This window comes from Phalacrocorax carbo, chromosome 8 (genome assembly GCF_963921805.1).
Source record: "Phalacrocorax carbo chromosome 8, bPhaCar2.1, whole genome shotgun sequence".
Classification (NCBI taxonomy): Eukaryota; Metazoa; Chordata; class Aves; order Suliformes; family Phalacrocoracidae; genus Phalacrocorax; species Phalacrocorax carbo.
The window spans coordinates 24,940,360-24,964,521 of NC_087520.1; the positions used below are offsets into that span (position 1 = coordinate 24,940,360).

Below are 24,162 nucleotides of genomic sequence, written 5' to 3' on the forward strand. Positions count from 1 at the left end.
TCCCCAGAAAATTACTTCAAATAGTGATTTAAGGGAAACAATGAACAATGGATGCACACAGAGCAAAGCCTTGGAAATACATGCCTACATTAGGTAATGATTGCTTTTCTGTTCTGTATTCCAGAAGCTGGAAGTTTTGCTAAAAGACCTTAGCATATTTATGGTGAGAGAAAGCAATCCAAAATTTAGTATGGTTAAAGTACAAATAGCAGCAGTGTTGTTCACAGATGAATATTCACTCTCTTGATTGCTGGGAACACACAGGACTCACTCATTGTGTCTTACTGAGGTCTGCCATTACCCTAGGGAAGCAGGCTGTCCACAAACACCCTAAAGATGCCTGTCACTAGAGAAGAGCTATAGGATTTTGTGGAGTCTGGGTTTGTGTAGTAACAATTGGGAACAGCCCAAAGCAGAAAAAAAAAAAGCCCAAGCAACACATGTCTTTGTGGCTTCTTACCATAGTCTTCTAGCAGCTGCTTCTGGAACTGTGATAATGTTAGTCGGTCTTGTGGAGAACTCGCGCCATCATCATCAAAACACACTTGGTTCAGCTAGAAAACACACCCAAAAAAGAGAAGCACAGATATTTCAACTTCACCTTACACAAGGGATACGCTCAGAAGATACTAATTCCAATTGTGACTAGCAGCTACATCTAGCCACAACATCAGGTCCATCCGTTGCTGGGAAGCAAAGATCTCCAAGGCAGCAACAGCAGAAATCCATGCAGATATAACCCAGGTGTCCTTTTGTATCTGTCCCTGCCATCAAACTCCGATGCTGGGACTCTGAATGCTCTCTACTCAATAATTAAAACCAATATTTTTTTATCCCGTCTTAACAAATACATCATTCTACTCCCTCTTTCTGATAAAGGAGAGAAATGGGTACTGACCAGTATCTATCATGCCCCCACCAAACTGTAAGGACTTTGGACTGTAGACACATCAACAGCATCATCTTCTGCCAACTGACACCACCTTTTCAGCCATAATCCATCCAGAAAGGAAAATTCAAAGGATCCTCACTATGGCAAGCTAACACTACTTGTAAAAAGAGCTGACACAGATCCGTGTCAAATGAAGAACATGACACTTCCAAAGAGGAGTGTCCCCAAAATTAGCACCTGATAGTACAGAGGGTAACAGAGCAGCACTGGGACACGGGTTCCCAGCCCTTCACCATCTGCAAGGTCAAGTCACATGCATTACTTTGATGCAAAACATCAGACCTAGAAGTAGGGAGGCTAGCAGAGCAGCGCAGAAATGCAATACCATTTAGACCTGTTCTTAAAGAAAGAAAAAAAAAAAGAAAAACCAACAAACAGCAACACAATCCAAACACCACACTTACTTTTAGCCAAAGATAATCTTCTGTTTTATCAGCAACTTCACTCTGGTTATCTGTAATGTCACAACGGCCAATAATACAATAAACAGCCCTTTTGTACGGGTCAGTATTATTTCTCAGAGCTCGCCTGTAATGAAGACGCAGTTTATGTTCTGTGGCAGGAGACAGTCTAAGGGGAAAAGAGAAAAATACATGAACCCATCTTTCCCAGGTATGAGGAAACCTGGATACAAATCAACGTAAACAGGTGTACATTCACAGCAAAGGCATAATGACACTGCCCAATATTTCCTGCACTTTCAATTTACATCTGCCGGTAAAAATTTTGCACACATGAATTTAAATGTATAAAGTTATGGAGGATCATCTTCAAATACCCATTGCAGGACAGAAAAAAAAAAAAAAAAATCAGATTACAGTCTCTTTAGGGGTGCATTAATATTGTGGTAGATGAGCTATTTTGGTTTGCTCTGCTATTTTATAATTTCAGAAAGACAGCTCACAAAGTCTTTGGACTCTTTGGGTTAGTAACAAACAAGTGAGCAGGTCGTTGTACCATAAAGTCTTTTAGAAGAGACACTTTCATCTTTATCATTAAATACTGTCATAATGTTCTTTGTCATTCTATTTCTTGTACTCTCTTGTAGAGAATTTTACAGAATTGAATCAATAAAGTGTTCTCCTAGACTAAGACACTGTTTGTCAAATCTGTAGGCAGAGTACCTTTTCATAGCTGTAATAAAAACAAAGTAAATCAACTATACTGTTTCTCATTAAAGTGTTTGTAATGAAAACAATGATGATACCTTCACTAAGGTTTCTGGAACAATCTCATTATAATGAGCACTCCTAGATATTCTCTACAAACCAAGTTAATTTAAAGAAAAAGAACAGGGTGTAAATGGTACTTCGATTCCCCCCCCTCAAGTTTGTTTGTTTTTAAGACGTGCAAACCGATATGTTCTTGCTCACATTTTCATACCTGAAAAGCCCCAATACATTCAGCATATTGCAGGATGAAGGCTTCCCACATACACGAATGAAGCTGTCATAAGCTGAGGTGGGATATTACAGGTTCATGTCCTAGCACTTAGCCAGGCCCTCCAGTTTCCCCCAATTTCAGCCAGTACCTTATCACAGTGCCATTGCCTTGAAGGGAGGACAGCTATGATGGAATAGCTGACCATGTGCTTGTTAGAAATTCATTGCAAGTGTAAAGAGAAACAAGATAACCTAAAACGTCACAGCAGACTTTGGAGCACACCTTAAGATGTGCTAACTCAACTTCTTGCAACCACATAATCAGTAGTTTGGCCAGTGGCTTCTGTCAAGTGATGGATAGCAAAAACTGGATGAGGGGAATAAGCACAACAACGATGTGAGCGTGAAAGCCTCTAAAGGCCTCTAACAAACACTACTTGCTTTTATTGTGTGGCATTCTTATGAAAACAGGTGTAGTAAAAAGCGTTCCCCAAAGGAAATTCAACTAATATAAGCAATGGGGGAAATAAAAAGACAGAGGATTCATGACAGCAGACTAAATCTGATCTACTGTATGCAGTAACCTACCATTACACAGGGCAGATTCTATGGTGAAAAAGCACAGCTACACCGCTCTATTTTTGAAATGTAAATTTTTGCATATTTTCAAACATCTTTATGGAGAATTCTAGGCTTCAAAGCCACAAATTAAAACATACAAACTTCCTACATGTAATTTAGCTAGGTAATATAAAAACCAGGCAGCCATCACCACCAGGAGAGAACTGAGCTGCTTATATTTCTACCAGCTGATACAAGCCACTGATTATTTAATTACTCCACAACAACTCTCACTCACCCCCTGCCCTCCAAAAGGGTCTTTCCTAGTTCCCAATTACCTTTTATCTTTACTGTGCATGTATTCCTGGAACCAGGTTTTAAACTCTCCCAGCTGGTGCTGTGCCCGTTTCACCACATGCATGGCTGCAGTCAAATCTCCACAGCGCATGCAGTAGTAAATCAGTGCCCAGACAGGATGGCCCTCCACCTCACCATCCTGAAAAAAAAAATAAATATTTTTTTTTTTAAAAAAGCAGCATATTTGAATTAATTTTCTTTATCATTTGCCTAATTCATTATTTCTGCCCTTATACCCACGCACTGATTTTGGTAAAAAATTCCGTTTGTGTTACAGAAGCCAGAGGTTGAAGTCCTGTGAAAGCTGTGCACATCCTAGCAGCAAAGGATGGGAGACTCTTCTCCTTGCCCAGATTTCAGTTCTGAGTGAGGTTCTGACAACCCCAGAGCTAGCATACAGATATCTCCCCACCCAGGAGGTAGATTTCGATTAGTCCATTGAGGTATTAAATACATTTGTACTGAAAAAGAAAGATACCAAACTAATCATGGATCTCAGCAGGATCCATGCTGAAACGACAGCTAGACTCAGCTATGTGGTCTCCAATGTTAAAGTTTATTATTATTTAATTTAACTTTTAGCTTTTATTTTTCAATCCAGCCTGTCTGTTTATCTGGTAATCTTGTAGGTGCACAGCTATGGACTTCCTACTATGTGCAGGTGAGTAAGATTTTATTCAAATTCCTAAATAAAAGCTTGGGCTACGGTTCAGATCAATTCATTACATATGTAGTCAACAACAACTGGCATCGCCATCTTACAGTAGGTGCAAATAAACTGAGAAAAAGCAAACCAGGGACATTAAGTTACTGCTTTTTTGAAACATCATAACGTATTCTAATACCTGCTTGTTGATGTCGAAAAAGACCACCTGAAGAGACCATAATTTCTAGAATTTAGAACTCAAACTGCTGAGCACCTCCATGCCTCAGGACTAGTGATGTTCTCCATCTTCCATTTTCCTAATGAAAGATTCTAGAAATGGAATAAAAGCCTGTTGCCCTAAAAACAACAGAAAAACCACTGGAGGCTGCACTAGTTTCCTGGCTGTGCTGGAGCACTTTTTCAGCTCAGTCACTGGAAGTAAGGGACATACCTGAAGACCAGGGACAGGGGCAGGGAGTTTGATGTTCAAGAAGCTGCGGACTAGTTGGTAGGTCCCTGGGACTCCACCCAGCTGAGCCTGGTGCAGGTTTCCAAAGACTGTCACAAAGGTGTAATTTTTGTAACTGAAAAACAACATAACAAAACAAACTTGTGAACAGACTGTAACACACTCGCTACAAAAACATCCACTGCCTTTCAGATCCAAGTGAATTAGCAATTTAAAGCAAATTACCTTGATGTTCAAACATCACCATTACAACAAAATGAGGCAAAAAACTTCTGTCAATTTAGGAAGATCCTTGTATTCAGCAGTCTCAAGAGAAACCCTGTTTGGAGACTGTGAGGTACTGCTCCAGGTTCAATACTATCATGAGTTTCCTCTCATTAAGTTATCTTAATAAGTTAAACTCAGTTATGTAACTGGCAAAAAGCCTTTCTGTCCTAATGCTTTAACTCTCAATCCCATCACAAAAGAACAGTTAAACACCACTGATGTGTTTGCCTCTCTTCCCTGCCCTGTGGACAAACTTGAGGGCCATGGATTTACCAGCAGGAAATCACAGAGAAAAAGTGAATTTAGAGGAAAATTAGTTATAAAGGCAGCCTTGAGAACACCTTCTAAAATAACCCAAAGCCTTTAATCAAGGCAGGTAATTTAAACAAATATTCATGTTTAGCAGCAGGAGTCTCAAAAGTCTGTACACTGAAGGAATACCTACATAAAGCAGCAGCAATAAATTATGTGGGTTTTTTCTCTGCAGCATGAGACTTGTGCACCGCCAGACTGTAACACTGAAAGGTTATGCTAAACGTAACAAGTATCACCATATCTTGACATCATGGCTGAGTTAAGCACAGGCTCCTCAAGGCTTAAGACCACATTTACTCCAAAGCAACCAGTAGCACTACATCTCCTCCTCATACATGTAAGGGGCTGGTGAGGCATGGAAACACCCCTGTATTAGGCAATTCCTGCTAGGAAAGAAAAGCTACAAAGCAAGGCACAGGGGTTTTTTTGTTTGTTTGTTGTTGGTTTTTTTTTGGTTGGTTGGTGTTTTTTTAAGGCTGAACGGCCCAATTGCTACAGTTGGGAGGACTGGGGGAAAACTCTATGTAATTAATTTCAGTTAGCAGTTAATGGCACTGAAAATTTAGCATGTTGTATATTTGGCAAATCAGATTAGGAGTCGCTGGCTCACTGTACACTGCTGAGACCGAAGAACTGGAAACAGAAGATCCTTCTGATGTGTCAGTTCATCTGTGCACAGGCAGGCCCACTGGCACCACCCCTGGGTGACAGCAAGTGCTGATGAGGTGTGGCAACCAACTGCCACGGGCCAAGAAGAGGCTGTGCCTGGAGGCAAAAACATCTCTTCCCAGCATGCTGTATTAGAGCACAGCACTTTCCGAGCTCAGATTGCAGATCTGTATCCATAACAAATGCCCACACACTACACTGCAGCTATTGTTTGCTTTCCACTGCTGAACTAGCCTGCTACATTGGCGGCTACTCGATAAGAGATGCTGCAATATTCACATCTGCAGTGAATAGGTACTAGCTTTGGGCTTTCTCTCTACAACCATTCTGTCTGCTCTGCAGCTGGCAATTCTCCAAGCATTTTCTTGGTTGAGGAGCTTAGGCCCCTGTGATACTTGCTGATATAGACAGTAAACCACTTTCCAGAGTCTGAAAATCATTGCTAGATATCTCAGTGTCAGCCTCTTCAAATTTTACAAAAACCTTTTGGTGTAGAAATGGCATGATCAGAACCTGACTCACTGCACCAGATTTCTCCCCACTGCTTCCTCACGTCCTCCCAGCACTAACTCCTGCCAGTGATCAGGAATCAGAAAGGGTGTACAGAAAAGGGGAATATTTTTGCAGAGGAGAAACAGACCTCTTTCCACAAGTGAATGATTTTCACTTACCACTACAACAGATACAGAACATTTAAGGGCAACATAGAATAAAAGGTCTTTGTGTCTTCTAAACAACCTCCCCATGGATTCAAGGCCCTTTTAACTAGAACAGTTTTTAACTAAAACAGTTATATACTCAAGTGGCTGCTCTAAGACCTGCAAAACAGAAAAGGCAAGCAACAGACACTCTGTGAGAAGCAAGAGATAGTTCATTTTTTAGTATGTTTGTGTGCATTACAAAGTTATTCTGGCTTATTATTAGGGAACTCTATTAAACTGTGCTATGCAGAGCATTCACCTTACCTTTGTTCTAGGTAGTGCAAAGCCTGCCTCACAAATTCCATACGGACCTCCATGTTTGTCCGGACTTTCAAGGCATCGCTAGCAGGAACCAGGGTAACATCAGTCATTTGTTTCACCATGGCCCACATCTCAGAGATGTTCTATAATCAAGCCATTCCATGCAACAGTGATTAGTACAGAGATGAACAAGCAACACTGTTTTGAGCTACGTGGTGTTTTGATGTGTAAGAAAAGCATAAACACACAGTAACATCAGTTTAGATTTATAATGGAGATACTGGACACAGTCATGAAGGTAAGGACTCTGTTATGCAGAAATCAATTTTCCTAGGCTTCTCTGTATAATTCTTGCACAAGATGGCTATAAATATTGTACCTGCAATTGTCACCCAGGATCAACAATGATTTCCAAAACTAGGCTGGGTACATGGTGCTCAGTCTCCTTCCCCATTTCCAGCTTGTACATCCCACTCAGTAAATACCACATCACCAGTTTTCCATGTAAGAAATTGTTCTGGCTGCCACTGGAAAGCTGTGCAATCAGCTGTGATGAGAAATGTCTAAAGGACACTGATCACTTGGACAAAGACTCAGGTCTGAAAAAAACATTGAAAGCCAACCACGTCTGCTCATCCATAAGGATGAGATCATATTGATATCTAATCTACAGGACTAGAGTATCCCTGCTGAAACAGCAAAATACTGAGAAGTAACAGCACTGTTAGCTCCAGCAAGGGCAGGTGTTCGATCTCAGTGCTTCAAAGCAGCAAGAACATCAAAACTCACCGTGTTGTCCCTAGCAAAATGAACAGAGCTGTTCAAAGGAAAGATGCATGTCTAATTCAGAACTGACTGAAACATTTGTCCCTCAGCTTCTGAACAGCTTTTTGCTCTCCCAATTTGCAAGTTTTTTCACGACTTCATCTTCCTGCAGTATTCTCCTCCAAGCACTTCTCAAAGGTGGCCAGGTTTCTGCATTTGATTTTTTGGCGTGGATCAAGGCAAAACAATTAATGGAGTGGGGTAAAAAAAGAAAAGCAGGCAGATCCTTGGTTTAAAGCCAGTCCTAGGGGCTTTTTGCTTTGCTATGGGAGCATCCTTCAGCTTTAGCAGGATCTGATTGAAAACCCTTCACCTAAAACAGGCAAAGGCTATTAGGAAGCAACATTTTGAAAACCAAACACCACAGAAACCATTTATAGTGAAAAATATTTTTTCTCCTCAACAACTCATCACTCAGGATGGGGTACTGCGGTGAGGGCAGGCTCTTTTCTTCCTCATTGCTTTAAGAAATTTTCACCATGACCAAGTTCATCACAGGTGGGCCCTGCTGTACTAGAGAAGATTCCAGTATTGGCTTTGTGGTTTTTGTGGAGTTGTGCAATTTTTTTTCAGCAATATCAGTATTTTTCCACCAATGTCAGCAGGCTGTTAATCACAGCTGAAAACAGATTAAATACATTTCCTTATGTTAACTCACTGGCAGTACCTTATCACCCAGTTCTGCAACAGCAGCGCAAAGGTCCACCAGGTTAGGCTGCAGATGTCCATTCACTATCTTCTCGTTATAAATATAAATCTGAAACGTATTAAAAGTAAGCAAACTTAACAATGCATGTTACTCCCCTTTCCCCTCCCCAGCTACAGCAACAAATTCTGAACCAGGCTTCAAGAACAGAGTGTCCCCCCTTCTGCCTCCTTCCTACATTAGCTGCTTCTGATCCAACGCAGAAGAATGGGCATCAGCACCAACCCTACTTCCACAATACCAAGCCCCAGGCCTGCCTGAAGGCAGGCAGCAATTCAGCTATTCAAGGGTTCTGCATGGCAAAGCCCTGTGCTGAATACCCTGTTAGACTAACTGCAGCTAATTGTTGGAGGACAAAGATTAGGAAGACCTGTCAACTGGATGGCTGTGACATTCCCCTGCGTGGCAGCCTCCTACCTGCTGACACAAAAGAAAGACCATTTTGCCTGTTTGTGGCAATATTCAGGGAAATCTGACGTGGGAAAGGAGAGCAGAAACCCTTCAAAACCTCCCCTTAAACACATATACACATGCACACACCCATTTTGATTTAAATCTTGGTCTTAATTTAGCTGCTTCTATTATTATTTATTGTACTCTTAGCCCAAAGATCTTCTAGCTACCTCTGAAAAATAATCATTCTCAATACTAGAAAAGCACTGCCGTTGTACTTTAAATCCCTTTTTCTTGCATGCATTACTACTTCAACATGCCCAGCGTGCAAACAAGATGCGGAGCTCAGGACTGCAACTAGAATCTAGCATCAATGAAATCATGTATATGGACTTCACCATGTTTCTGTGAACTAAACATGAAGCACCACCAATCATTTCAGTGTAAATAAAACACATTTCATGGCTGATGATAAACTGAAACAGCACAGGACTCCTAACTACCCACTGAAACCCATAGGAGCCCGTATCCAGCACTGAAACCCAGGTATTTTTGCACTCAAGTCAGGGGATGTTAAGGACAGCTCAGCCAGGCCAGCTTCTCCAGAGGGCTTGCTGGGACCACACGGTAGCCGCACCAAGTGTTTTGGCAGCAGAAGCCTGGCCACGAATGCCACATTTCCACAGCACATCACAAGCAGCCTGCACGCAGCCTGTAAACCTGATGAGAGCACGCCTGCCTGCCCACAGGGAAGACACTGTGACTCTGCAGCTACCCCTGGGGGGTAGCGGTGCTGGGACGGCCCCGCCGCTGTGGACCGACGGGTTCGTGCCCCACGCGGGTTTGTGGGAGTGTGATATAGTCTCGGGGACAGGCAGCATCGGTCAGTGGGTGGTGAGCAGCTATATCATTTGTGTTTCTGTGGTGTTTAGTTGCCAGCTGAGGCTGAACCACAACACCCTGGTACTAGCGAGGCTGAGCTTTCCATACCCACAAAACATCAGGGAACAATGACATCAGCCTCGAAGTATGAATATAATTATGCCACAAGAAAGATCCTTAATACAAGAATATTACAGCAGAGGTGGACCAAATTAATACATGCTAACAACAACTAAACCAAATGTACACTTCATCAGCACAACCATGCACCTTATTTTGTGATTCATTTCTTCAGTTACCATAACTGAACGCAGACACAGAAAAACAGATGTACACAATGCTATCTGGCTCAGCAAAGACTGAGCCAACACACGCAATCACAGTAATTGTGTGCAAATTAGACAACGCTTTGTCTACATAGTTTTACATATTCCATTTTGAAAAATCAAGTCATTCTCTTTCATTTTGTTTCCAACAGTGCTGGTAAACAGGTCATCTCAAACAACAAAAGTAACAAATTGGTTATGTAAAGTTTTATCAGCTTTCCCAGAAAATTTTCAGAGGGAGTCTAATTCCACCAGGCGTATTAATTCATAGCTGATGCATTAAAGCTTCTCAGAAGCTGAAAGGACTAAACTTCTGACAGTCCCTGACTCAGACCTTATTGTAAGCATCCTTGTTCTCTTGTGGTTTCTTCCCTTGCAAAGATAGTTTCAGGTATTTGAAGAATGCAACTTGGTGCCTGACAGGATTAAAAAGATCGTGAATAAGCTAGTAAATTCATTGATAACATAGACTTGGGACATCAGTGCCGAGATAAGCACTCCTCGAGGAACTAGTTTAAATCAGCCCCTTGTGATAGTCCAAGGCTAAAGGACTGATAAACTAATTCAATTACTATATATGGGCAAAGGAAACCCAAAGTTCAACCAGCGGACAGGTGAGGAAGACCATCAGAGACCACTGGAGGACCCCTGAAAAGAAAACTATGCATGCAGATTGAACTTTTACATATGTTAATGAATCCTCGGGAACCTTATGACTATGTATGACTTTATAGCATATAATCTTTGGAAGTTTACCTACCGAATCACTGGAGCACTCACAGAGGAGCAATCCCCAGTGCTGCCCAGCGCTGTAATAAAGGATGCCTGCTTAATAGTGACTTTGTTACTATTGAGTTTTATTTTGGGAACTTTCTGGATACTCCGCTTCCTCTTACGGGGAGATTCGGACTTTGAAGGATAGTATCCGCGAATTTTTGTATCAAACCGATGCCATTAAATAGGATATAATTTGACAAACAGCAGCATTAAGACTTCAGCATGTTTTTTCCTACATGCACACATCAGAAATGTGATCCTCCACATGCGAGAATAAAGGGAATGGAAAGTCTTCATGTGCATACCATTACACATTGAAATGAATTCTAAAAATATTATTTTTCTTGAAAGGTTACAAGAGTTTCAATTTACTATACGAGCATAAATTACTTCTACAGTCATGTACGGTATTCAGGATCTCCTTTTGACAAAAAAATCCTGTAGCAGAGAGATGAATACACTTCTAAAAAAAGTCAAGCTACATTTCTGCATTTTTCAACTGCATTTTAACCACAGGCAGACATTTTTGTGTTTCACCTACCATATCTTCTTACACACTGCACTCACAGATCTTTGTTTTCTACAGACAGAGAGAGGGGTGGGGAAATTAATGTTTGACTGTTTTTTCATTTCCACTCACCTGCCGAGCATATGCCATCTCCACGTTGTCTAAGGAGCTGCGACCTGGAGGGCCCAACTCCCCAATGTAGCTAGGCTGTTTAATGAGAAGCACAAAGTATAAAATTATTGCAAAGCATTTTACCAATATATCTACTCCTGAAGAACAACAGCAAAACCATGTTCCTGACAGAACTAAGAACAGGGTTTTGAACTATCTACAGAGTAAAATGCAGTCTCACTGCAATACCTTATTATGTTCCCAATTTAGCTTAAATTTTCTAAAGTGACAGAAACGCTCCTTATTCAGTGCACAAACTAACCATTAGCTCTCTGGAACTAGCACATCAGCACCTCTTGAGAGCATCTTATAATTTCAGTTCTTTCCTTTTGTTTCTTGAAAGGTTGCTTATTGTCATGTTAATATCTCACTGTGAAGCATCTAGTCTGAATCTCCATTCACAGCAAGGACACAGAATTGGATGGACCAGCTCAATGGAACCAGTCTAGCAAAGCAGACACTCCAGTTTTGTCCTAGTACCATGACACAGACACAAAACGTGACTGCAGCATTCAATTATCTGCGAAGAAGTGCCCTGTGCCGGTCAGGTCTAGGAGGAAGGACACTGGCAATATACTGACCTGAAAAAAAAATATCATCTTCCTACCCACAGAGACTATGTCAAGATTGAGATATTTTCAGTGTAGAAGGACAGCAGATGGAGTCACAGCATGGAATATTTGTGCTCTTTTATAAAATTTTAAATACAATACTGACGTAATATTCTAATGCTGCATAAAGCTATCCTTGCAACTGTTCACTACAAATCACAGGTATGTTTTCAGTATAGCCACTACTGAACATGGATGCTCACCACACTCTGGGGAAAGGAATACTCCTAATTAAGTATGTAACATTCTTCAATATTGCCTGCTTCCTAAGGTCTTCATTTCAGCATCAGCACTGCAAGTTATTGAAAAATAAACTGCAATAATTTCAAAGACAGAGCCCTTTGAGGTAAGCAGCCCTTTAATATCAGCTGCTTCATAAGCAGTGCTACAGCTATGATGGTCTGAAGATAAAAGCAAGACAAGCTCAGTATAGAGGCATAATATTTATTATGAAGCCAACTGACATAGTTGGAGCAAGCAAAGAGGAACAGACAAGCTTTCAGAAAAAACAAGGATGTTTTCAGGACTGCAACTGAAGCAACACCCTTTGAATTACAGACTTTGAACCCAAAAACTCATTTGACTCTCCCAGGTATAGTTGGTCTGGTAACAGATCTCACCACTCTGCACAAACCTTGCTCAGCTTGCTTCAGGTATCTAGCTTAGGTAGTTATGAGGATCTAGGATGGTTGCTTACTTCCACCAGGAGAGAGGATGCAAAGCACACAAGCTAAATATTGAAAGTGGCTGTAAGCAAACACTGAGAAGGTGCCTTGTCGTGCCTTGGTTTGTTACCAAATAACTCAAGTCCATCTGTATTCTTCTAAACTGGAATCAGTGACTTCTTCTGAGAAAGAGCAGGTACATCTGCAGAGTTTTAAAATTAAGCTTTTTACCATCAAAGTCAGTTACGGCTAGCTGCACGTCCTCATTAGCTGTGATACTGCACCTTAGCAACACTGACAAATAGCTTTAATTTTTCTTACATCAGTTACCAAGATTGTCAGTGCTTTACCGTGTAGAAAGGATCACCTTCAAGTATCACTTAAGGACATGTTCTAGTCTTTCCTGGAAGAGATCAGCTGAATGTGACCTACTCACTGCCTGTACAGACAACAATGCCCGAATGCAAGGGGGCGGGAATAATTGTTTTCAATTTCACTTTAATCAGCTTTAGAGTTCAGCTTTGCTGACACCTGTCAGGCTGCAGCACGGCAGGACCAACATTCCTGCCATGACCTGGCTTGCATGGATTTCAGGAAAAGATCCAAGAAATGGGTAGCTTTTCTCCAGATGGTGTCATCATTCAGCTTGTTTCAAATGAGGACGAAATGCTGGCAGGGTCTTCAAAAGAATCTCACATCCCAACTTCTAAATTAAATAATAGAAACATATGAACTTCCAGACATATAACTGATCAGTCTATGCACTGAACAGTCTCTCAGTCATTCCCAAATGCTTATAATTTTCATTTTGTATCAGGGAAGATAACCTGGATTAAACTAACACTCACGAGCATATGTTCTTGCAAAGACAATGGCTATCCACTGCCCTAGCCTAGGAGTTCTCATCAGGAAAATTTTCACAATTGTAAATTTAAAGACCAATAGTGTGACACGCTTGCAATGGCCAAGAAGCTGTTCCGAGTTCGCTGGGAGTCTATATGTGAAGATAAGGGCATTGACCTCTGTTGGGAAATTTCAAGAACTTTGTGGTATTTGTGATTACTGCTTTCTGCATAGCGTACCACAGTTGATTACAGAATTAAAAAATATTCTGTTGTGTCTGCCCCGATATAGTAAAATATAAATGAATAAAGGTATCAAAGATGAACCTGGACAATCCTTTAAAATTGCTGGTATTAGTTTGTCACCGCATTAATTTCTCAGTAATATTGCAAATTAAATTATGTCCAACCTAATTATAAAATCAGGCAGATGCATTTAGACCTTAGTCAGTATAAAACTGCCTTACCAAAAACCCCAAAGAAATCCCACTTTTTCTTTTTGCAGCTGAACTTACACTAAAAATACTCTTCACAGTCACACCTAATGGATACTGATAGTCAGAAGCATTTGCATTTTTCTTTCCGTGCCAAATCATCTGACACAAATTCCTTTAAACCCACCTAAAAAATGACAAATTCTTTGTTCTAAAGAACAAAGAAGCTGTTAAAGCAGGTTTCCTGGGAAACAGACATGATGGCAGAAATAGCGCTTTGCAGCCTTCCCCTATGCTGTGCCAGATAAATTGCAGAGTTATTTAAAGTAACGCTAAATTATGGACGTTGTCATTAATTACTGATGAGGTTTCATCTTCTAAAGCAAGTGAAGAAGGATACATTGTGACTTAGTGTCACTTTTCAACCAGTGCCTAAACACCAGAAACATAAGGACTGGGGCTTTGTTTTGTGAATCTGGTTCCTTTTTCTCCTGCTGCTGCTTTGCAGCATGAAAGAGCGTCCACATGGCTGCCACTCCAGAGAGCAGCGTATGACTGACAGGTTAAAACCCGCAGGTAAGGATCTGAATTCAAAACTGCACGCCTGAAACTAAGAAATTACTGCTCTGGGGTTTGGTTTGAGTTTTTTTTTTTCCTTTCCTTTCTCCAGTTTTAATTTTACCCTCACAATTATGTTTTGAGAATCTCTTATTAACAATCTGCCATAGCTGAGAACTGCCACATTGAAATTCTTTAAATGCCCACTACTGACTCGGCACCTCAGCAAGGAAAAAATTCAGGAACTCCAGAATTTGTCTTGCTTTTCTTTCTTATGCCAAGAGCCATGGGCATTTCCTATGACTTATTTCCTATTTTCTCCATCTCATACTTACATTCTGGCTTCATCTTTGAATTATTAAACTTAAAAAAAAGCACTAGCTCACTGAACTATCTCATGGCTGTGTTAAAAGGAAATTTGAAAAGGAACACTAAAGCAGTGAATCAGCATGGGTTTCACCCTGAATTGCAGAAATGGAGAGTTGTGCAGGCAATCCTTTTGCAGCTGGTAACCAGTGTTTGAAAAGGCATCCCCTACCAGCTAAGGGGGGGGGCATTTGGGAAAGGGGGAGGATATCTTTCGGTGGCAAGTCAGAACTTATCAAGTTTTCAAACAAGGAAAAGATTATGAAAGATGTGTTGAAAACAGCAGCTAGGTGCACAGGAGAACCAGCATCTTTCAGGTCAGGTTCTTAAGCTTAACTGGAGCAGCAAAAGGAAAAATGGGTAATGCACAAAGGACTGCAAGAGTGCAAGCGCTCACACACGTCTTTCTGCATCTCTAGGTCTGATACTGCTTAAATGGCTTGTGCTGTTTTTATCAGCCACATTTGCTTCTCCCTGCCCTCAATTTAGGTTTCTCCAAAATATTCTTCAGAACTGTAATATTCTGAATATTATCCATTTGTGAAAGCTGCAGCTATACTGCACTGCCATCACATTTTTATCTTTAAATTCATTTAGCCTAACGATGCTGCTTTTCAAAGGAGTCCTCCTTCATTTGTACTCAGCCAAGCTTTCAGCTTCACTTGCACACCCAACCCCTTACTGCATTATTCATCACCTTCATATGCATATGCACATTCCTCAGCAGAAGTCTGGGCAGACATTTTGTCAGCACTCCAAATGGCTTGGCCAATAGATGCAGTGAATAACTAGGCAGGAGACTGAGCTGGAGAAACACCATCAAAATATACTGCGGTGCAGCGGGGGAGCAGAAAGCATCTTGCAGTCCTTGGGATTTAAGGGATATGAAGACACGATACAGAGAGGCAGAGCAGAAACAGAGCGCGACAGTGTCTCTCCATCACTGCTGGAATGGGTTGCTTGACAGCAGGAGTGGAAGAGCTTGGGGTGAGGGTGGAAGAAAGAAAAACCTGGAGTAAAAGGACAAAAGAAATGCCTCGGCACCTAGTGGAACAAGACTCTGAACAAAAACACCTTGAGAGCATAAGTGTTTGATAACTTGAAAACAAAACCTGGGCTTTCCCCCCTTTTCCCCAAGAAGCACCTTTTTCTATTATCACTGTTTTTCCCTTACAGGAAGAAGGCCAGGCTGGAGAACAAGGGGGAACAGAAAACCCCAATGGCAAGTCCTGCGCTAGCTTCTTTGAATCATGAGCTTTCCCTGTTAATTGGTCTTATTTCCATGAATAATGTGTTGGTATTTCACTCTGCCCAAATTAGCTTGCCCAAAGCTTGAGAATTGGCTCACAGGCAGACCGGCCCCCTGCTGCGTTTGGATCTGTGCCTTTTCAGTTGATTCTCCATCTCCAGAGGATATCAATTAAACCTCTACTATGTTCTACAGGCTGTGTCTGTTTGTGTCACGCACACACAAAAAACTTATTTGACTGGAACAAGGCTTTAGAAGAACAACCTGCTGTGGGGACATTAGATAACAGGCTTTTAACACAGTAGATGCACTTCAAACCTCTCAGACCTTTGACTTCTTGAGGCTAAGACTAGAATATATCAAGGATTTGTAAATGCTCTTGAAATGACATACTGATACTAGGAGTGCTTTGAAACAGAGAGTGGAGTATTACTGAGTGAAAAACATAACAGGTGTCCATGTCCACCCCCCCCCATCAATTTGATGCTTGGCATCTTGAGTGCCAGGGACTGGGAGTAGTGTCCATTTGACACTAAAACATCAGAAAAGGTGCTTTACCTTCTCAGAGTAGGTTATTAAATTGCTTCTCCTACCAGTGAATATCCACACTTTGAAAGGAAAACCCCACACCAGTAACTCACACACAAATCAAAGATGTTAGAAGCTATCAAAATAGCTGCCAAGTCTTCAGACACACATCCTAAAATAATGGGATAGCTGTTCCTAGTTTTAAATTAATTTAGCCTGCATTATTTAGCATTTCTAATATTGGAAAGCTGGACAACCTTCTGAGAAGTCATGGTAAAGTATCACTAAAATACTTCCTGGGGAAGATAGCTTCTATAAAAAGATGTATGCTAACTGGGATTAACCTATATTTAAAAGAACAGTAATCAGAAAGGATCATTTCATTAACAACTAATTATTTCCAAATCCCTATACAGGTCATACTCCATTAACATCAAGGGTTTTTTTTTGTTTTAATGCACTTTGCAGCTGTAGAAGTCATTCCAATGAACAAGAATTTATTTTAAAAACCACATCAATAATGAAAAACCTACCAAAAAAAAGAGCAGGAGGAGGGGGAGAGAGGAACATGGCTATAAAAACCTGTGCCTCTTTTCCAGCCTGAAAGCACAGCAACTTGCATTCCCCCACCCCACGTTGCCTCCATTCTCAAGGTTACAGTTTTCACAGGGCATCATGCAGGAGCTGTGGTGTAACTTTGCGCTCCAGGGATCTCAGCTGATGCCTGATGCCTCTAGCTCAGAGGGGCAGAGTTCCCACAACTCTGCATGTAACTGTGCTTTGCTCTACTCACCTAACTGGAGCATTTTCTTTAAGAGAATACACTGTAATGTTTTAAGGTGTAATGTAAGATAAGGAATGTTTTAAGTTGCTAGTCAATACCTTTTCACGTTAAACAAAGAGTCCATCTTGCCCAAAGGATTTAGCCACTTGGAACTGATGAACACTGGAGGCACAAAACTTGAATCTGCATTCCATGAAATAGCAAGGTGAAAAAGAAAGCATACTCCCTCTTTTTTTTGTTGTTGGATATTCACCTGATTTTGCCAAGAAACCTGAAAACCTTCATCAGCCTCCTAAAAGAAGCCATAAATCCTTGCTAGGACACAGTGATAAGGGACAGAGACACACCAAGACTTATGTGTGAGTATTGCTACCCCTGAGAAGTTGTCTGGTCTCATTAGCATTGCAAACGTTTCCTGTAGGTGAAGTTCACCACTATGCATTTTCTGCCCCTTGGGTGTATTGATGTAATATGCATTAGCGCGATTTTAAGTTTCCAGCTTGCACATATGTTGCTTAAAACACAGCTTCAGCAATAGGAGCTCCACTGCCTGTACTCATCAGTCAATAAGAACAACCCTAAAAGGTTTGATACTTTGCTAGACAATGCATTCTGCTAGTCCCAGCCATCCTGGAATTAAACAGAGATTTTATATTTATCATTTTCACACAGTTGTAGCTATAGAATAATCCAGAGATGGTTTCAGCAGTGCTGTGTACATGCCACGTGTGACTATGCAGTGTTTAGAAAGACAGGGTTACCTCATTTTCCTGTGTGAAATCAAGAGCATCTTCCCCTGATGCAAGAAGAGTATGAAGAATCCTTTGTTTCACCTGTTCCCATTCAACCAGCATTGATTCTCGGTGATATTCCTCAGCCATAGCAAAAGTCTGTTGGTGAAGAAGACCAAGAGATAAGGAACATACAGAAACACCAAACAGCCTAAGCTCTGACCAGCTCAAAAATGAAACAGAAAATAGCAAAACATAGATCAACCAGGACAGCCCTCAAGAGCTAATGATACGTTATTTTAACAGGCTTCCTGTTCAGGTATCAGGGAATTCAGAAAGTAAGTGTGTGTGGAATTACGACAACTCTCGCATTCCCAGCTGGTAAAAGAGGGAATCTGTGTCTCTTCCATAGTACTGCAATACATGCCAAACTTAGCAGGCTGGAAAACAATAGGATTCTTTCTTTAATTTAGCAGCATAGACACAACATCCAGGTCATCATGGATCCGCATGGTTTGCTGAGACCACAGTCTCTAACGGCAACTAGTTTTCACCCCCTTGGAGGCTATAAAGGTTTGGCTTACTGCATTCTTAAAAGACATTTATTGTCTGTATTTCATTTTCAGGTCTTTACCAGCATGTTTTTCTTTTAAAGAGGAAATAGGATAAAATAAAAATAAAAGTATTAAGGAAAATCAGCCAGTGCCAAAGAATCGGAAAGTCACTCATCAAGAACGTAACTCAGGAAAGCACGCAGGAAAATCATATCCCAAGAAGAAACAATCCTTTTACCTTTAAAATGGCTGACATGCTACATCATTTTCCAGATGCAGCTGGGGAACTCACAGAAGGAAACAGCTTTTCCCTCAATATTCCTTTATTTAGTAATAGCATTAGGATAGAGACGATGCTTCACTACCTTTCCAATTATTGGTGGGGTGATGTTAACTAGCAGTCTTGAGTATAGTGGGACAGGAAATATGAATGTTTCCACTAATTCTAAATAGAGAACAAGCTATATTGGATCTTCTACTTCTTTTTCTTTCCCAGCCTTCTGTCTTCCACATAGCTTTGTGCTGCAGTGTACATAACTAAATGTCTTGGTTGGCTGAATAGGTTTTCTGTCTCATTACAGCCCACTGTTTGGATATTGTCAATTAGGGGGCAAAACATTTGCCAGTATAAATGAATTGATAAGATGCAGTGACATTTGGCAAACATTTAATTATGGTGCGTGCATGCAACTAGAGCATATGATTTCTGTTTGATTTATTATATAAACTCATTTTATACTTTCTTGGTAGAATATAGGTCTTATCCTTACCTTTACTATAATAATTTCAACAGGGTTTTAAATATGCATCAATAATTACAGTACATTCATATGTAAGCTTAAGTACTATTTCTTATCATTTGGAAGAAACACAGGCTCAGTTCTATACCCGATGCCCCAAGCGCACATGAAGGGAAACAATTGTAACATAAGCACCAGGATGCATGCAGTGACATTTCCAAGCAACAGTTTTAAGACAAACAACAGGAAGCATTTTTCCACACTGCATAATTCAATTGTGGAAATCATTGCCCCAGAACATGACAGATACCAAAAGCATAAACAGATTCAGAAATAGGATCAGATGAATTTCACATTAGAAACCAACTTCCAGCTCAGAAAATAAATAAATAAATAAATAAATAAAATCTTCAAAACAACTACTTGCTTGGAGGTGAAGAGACAGGAGATGAACGGGGGAAGGCTCTTTTTTTCTTGCAGACTAAGTACTGGTCCTTTTCAAGGGAAGAAAACTGGACTCGGCCTAAACGACAACTCTTACTTTCTCATTGTAGCATTTTCCTTTGTACTGCTCAAGAAAAAAAAAACGGCACCTTTTTTTCCTAATATGAGAGATTTCCTTTGGACAATATGAGGCAGTATGGTGTTCTGGCTCTTCTACAGACACAAGAATTAAACCTTGCAGCACTTCTGCTGCGTAGGCCTGAATGTGGTCATATGTACTTCAACAACTCCTGTAACCTGGAGAAACAGCTACAGTAAATACACTGAGTGTCATCACTGTACGGGAAGGCAGTGCACAAGGCATTTCTCAGAACAAAGGAGGAAATAAACCCCATGTCCTAGGCATTAGCACCTCTAGAAGAGGCAGCACCTGTGCAGAGAGGGCTGGAGGGAGTGTGCTGTGCCTTACAAACAACAGCTTCTCTGTTCAAACAGATTTAGCACTGTGAGCCTCCTGACCCTACAAAAATACTGTCGTCGAAATACAACTGACAAGTATTTCTTCTGAAAATGCTAAGGGAATATTTCCTAATGTCTAATTTTTCTGTATTCTCAATACAGTCCTCTTAAATTCCACTGGTTTATTAAATATCTAACTTGCTTGCTTCCAACTTACCCTCTTCCTAGACTCTTCAATGGCTGACAGCAATGCATTATCTTTTTCATTTTTCAGGAATCCCTGCAGAAAAGGAGACACAGAGCTTCAGTCAAAAAAAAAAAAAAAATCAGCCTTGCACTAACATCAGATACATATTGTAGTACTCGGCTCTTTCAACTCTGAGAAGTACTCGGAGCTCTCTCCCCAATCCACTCCCAAAAAGTTTAAAGGTCACTTTACTTCACCAGAGGTACAGTAAGATATCCATACAGAGAAATGTGAAAATGAAAATGCATTAATCCCCTGGTTTAATATGCATTAAATCTTAGTGAAATGTCCTGCTTCTATTCTCTTTTATCTCTGCGTCCCAGCAACTGCTTCCTCTTGCTCTCCATTTGAGGGAGCTAGGATGAAAGCTGGTATGAACGATAAGCCAAGATAAGACTGTTGACTTGAGTATGTTGGAGGAAAAAATAAAAAAATTTTTTTTTAAAAAAAAGGTTTTGACTTGGCAGCTTCAGGCAGGAGTGGAGCTCTTGGAGGCCCAACAGGAACTGTGAAAATGAGCCTTAAAAATACTCAGTTGAGGAAGTATGGAAATAACTAAACAGTTGGAAAGCACACAGGAAAAGTTTACCACAAAGCCTCTCCATGCATACAGCTGGAAAGGGTAAAATACATAAGTATTTTATTTTTAATTTTCAGTATATCAGTAAAGTCAGATGTGCATGGACAGACTGACTTAGATGAGCTGTTAGCTCCTGTAGGTTACTTACGTGACCCATACTAGGGAAACATAAGATATTTCGAATTTTAAACAAACAGCTGTGGGGTAAACTCTAGTAACACATAGGAAACGTTTATTACACCCTAGCTTGAATATTTTTGTTCTGCATTTTCACTGTTATATCATCAATTAAACAAACCAAGTTGATTTGTACTCCCAGACTTAAACTTAATCATTATTCAAATCATAAAAAGGAAAAAGAAGCCTTTACCTCCCTCTGAAGTAATCAACTATAACATTATCAACTCCATTAAGTGCTAATATCTTAAGAGTCTGTATGCGCACTCCACAGCTCTAAAATTAAGAGCAACTAAGAAACCCAGGGAGTGGGAATTCAATGTACCATGCTTTATGTGTTTACAACGAGGATACACAGTTGCAGCAGTGGCTGACCAAACTTGTCAGGAATCAGGAGGCTTTTGTGCCCTTCCTTCCCCACATCTTCCTGCAAATAAATGGTTCCTGCCCCAACAATCTGACATCAGTATTGATCCATACAGCCCAGGTAGACCTCAGGATCTCTAGAGGAGCATGGATTATGTGGCAGAACAGAAACTTGCTGTCATAGGGATTTGGATCTTTGGGAATATATATTACAGTAGGTCTTAGAAACAGTCCTCTTAGAAACAGATCGCTACTTAGCTCTGGGAGGTGAGGAGGGTTCGAAATCCCCCCAAACTGAAGAAATCTGACAGGAAACTCTGCCACATAGATGTGCTGTCTACTGTCCTGCTACACAGCACCAGTATGTGTAACAGAGGGCATTGCACCCTTTCCTTTTGAAATATGTAGAACAAGCATTTGAGGTATGGGAGAACCTGTGACCCCCTTTGGGTGGAAACAGGAATGTGACCCCTTTCTGTATACCAGACAGAGGATGAACTGCCATGCATGCGACAGACATGTGACACAGTCCCCCCCAGAAACAGCCCCTGAATACAGAAGAGAGCAGCCACTTCTACACAGCCTATTCTTCATTTCATTGTCCACCATGTCCCACTTTATTTTTAGACAATGCCCACAAAGCACAGTTATAGCCTGAAAAAGGGAAGCTAAATTCAGATCCTTGCATGTGTCTGGGGACCAACTATTACAGCAGCATCAAGGTAAGGGCTGCCGCAGTCACTTAACCGGGCCAAGACCTGATCCTGGCTCTGTGCTGGAGAGGTGGGGAGGGATGGAGACATGGGTTTGTACGTTTGTCCATGTCTGTACGGGTGGAAGCACTTTGAGAAGGCTTTTTATTTCCCCACTTCCAACCTAAGTTGGAGAAAAATTATCTGGAACTATAACAAGCAGTGCTTCTAGACCTTCAAAGCACACACCAACATACCAGCAGAAGAGACAGCCACATTTCTGATGGTAGGGATCTGCTGTTGCAGAGAACACTGTGTTTGCCGTATCCTAACAACGCTGCTAATTTTACAGGCAAAAAAAGCCCACCGTCTCCAAGATGCAGACCTACAGCTATCTGGATGCGATGGAAGGTGCTGAGCACACCAAGCCACACACTGCACCTTGCAGAGGTCCTGGGTGCCCTGGCTCCCTGCTTGCTCTGTGAGCACTGGGCTCCTGAAAGCCCTGAGGCACAAGTCCTACATTACTGCCCTCAGTCTCTCCTCCCTCCTTGGAAGGATGTGTATCCTGAGCGGAGCAGGTAACTGCCTAGAAAAGTACACAGCAGCGATGGTGATCGGCAGAGTAATTTAAAATGTGCTTGAACTTCCCCTGAAGTCAGTAAATTCAAGCTGAGTATCTTCCTTAATGAAACCTCCCAGCTCCCAGAGAGTTCACTAGGTCCGTTTAAGAGATCACATTACTTCGAATGCCAATTAGGGGAAGATAATTGTCTTTTTCAATCTCAAAAACTACTCCTTCAGCAAATGAAAATCCCCATGCATTCCAAATAATATCTATAATGCCTCACTGAGGAGAGGTACATTTTAAAAAGGTTGCCCTATGCCTTGTGCTAAACATCATGACTGCAGCATGACAACTGCTGCTTCAGTTAATTACAGGCTAATTGTGAAACCTCAGAAAAGGGAGCTTCAATAGCTTATGCTGGGGCTCATGAGACTGTTTCTGCTTAGTTAGGCCAAACAAGAGCTCCTGGGGTTGTCACTCTGGGCTTTGGTGGCTAAAATTTCACACGTTAAAAGTGAGGAGTGTCCTGCTGCTGTAACAGTGCTTATTCCCTGTGCTTATTGCATTGCCACCTAGTGGTACACTATGCTTCGGTCACTGGACATTTAGGTTTCGTGGATATATAAATGCACACAAATGTCCATCTGCTATAAGAAAAAAAAAGAGCGCTCTGGAACAAGGATGGGTAGAAAGATGGAAGAGATATGCTTTATGCTCGAGAATTTTAGTCCTTAAAAATCCCAGGCCACATAAGAGATATGTGAACCCTTAAAGCTGTTAAGTCTGGGCCTCGAACAGCGCTGGTTGTGCCAATTGAGTTACATCTGCCCTAAAAGCTTTCTGCAATCCCAGAGGCAAGGTTTGACTTTGCCACAAATGCTTGCAGACTCTGACAAGGATAGGGAGGTATGGCATTCAGCACGCACAGGGAGTACACGACCCATATCACAGGAACTGCCCTCTCAGGGGAGATGCTACTGATTGTACAACAAGCAACAAGACATTGCTTCATACTGGGTATCCAAAGAGAGAAGCAGGAGAACAGAGATACTGTTAGGAGACAAAGGGCTATTTCACAGCGGCAGATGGCAAAGATAGGAATTGCTAACACAAGCATCACTAAAACCTCCGTGCTGAAGTCCTCACCTTGCAGCTGTCCGTGCACAAGCTCTGCCATTGCAGGGATCCCAACATAGCCTGGATTTTGCTTGAAAATGAAAATTTATCTTATTTCCCTGAGGCAGGTTTACACAAAGAGCTGAGAGAGCCTTAAAGTCACATCATGCTGCCCTGCTTTAGTGAGGAGCATTTAATTTTCCTGTTACTGTGGGACTCCCATACACTCTTCCTGTATCTAGTTCAGAAAGGAAGCACTAGAACTCTTCTCCATCACAGGTTC

At 41.2% G+C, this 24,162-nt stretch overlaps 1 protein-coding gene across 2 annotated transcripts in view; it reads right to left on the reverse strand.

Moving 5' to 3' along the window:
• The window catches only part of NUP93 (nucleoporin 93), a 91,409-nt gene that overhangs the window by 13,450 nt on the left and 53,797 nt on the right, over nucleotides 1-24,162 (reverse strand). The window contains exons 1-10 of one of the 2 annotated variants that reach the window (XM_064459271.1): nucleotides 20,573-20,660; nucleotides 20,351-20,413; nucleotides 17,967-18,095; nucleotides 11,130-11,204; nucleotides 8,073-8,162; nucleotides 6,584-6,723; nucleotides 4,350-4,482; nucleotides 3,234-3,391; nucleotides 1,357-1,522; nucleotides 461-554 (exon numbers count right to left, since the gene is read on the reverse strand). In XM_064459271.1, coding sequence (XP_064315341.1) covers nucleotides 461-554; nucleotides 1,357-1,522; nucleotides 3,234-3,391; nucleotides 4,350-4,482; nucleotides 6,584-6,723; nucleotides 8,073-8,162; nucleotides 11,130-11,204; nucleotides 17,967-18,086 — 976 coding nt within the window. In that variant the 5' untranslated portion in view covers nucleotides 18,087-18,095; nucleotides 20,351-20,413; nucleotides 20,573-20,660. Of the gene's footprint in view, nucleotides 1-460; nucleotides 555-1,356; nucleotides 1,523-3,233; nucleotides 3,392-4,349; nucleotides 4,483-6,583; nucleotides 6,724-8,072; nucleotides 8,163-11,129; nucleotides 11,205-17,966; nucleotides 18,096-20,350; nucleotides 20,414-20,572; nucleotides 20,661-24,162 lie in introns of those variants that run through there. The other variant, XM_064459270.1, reaches the window with a different exon arrangement.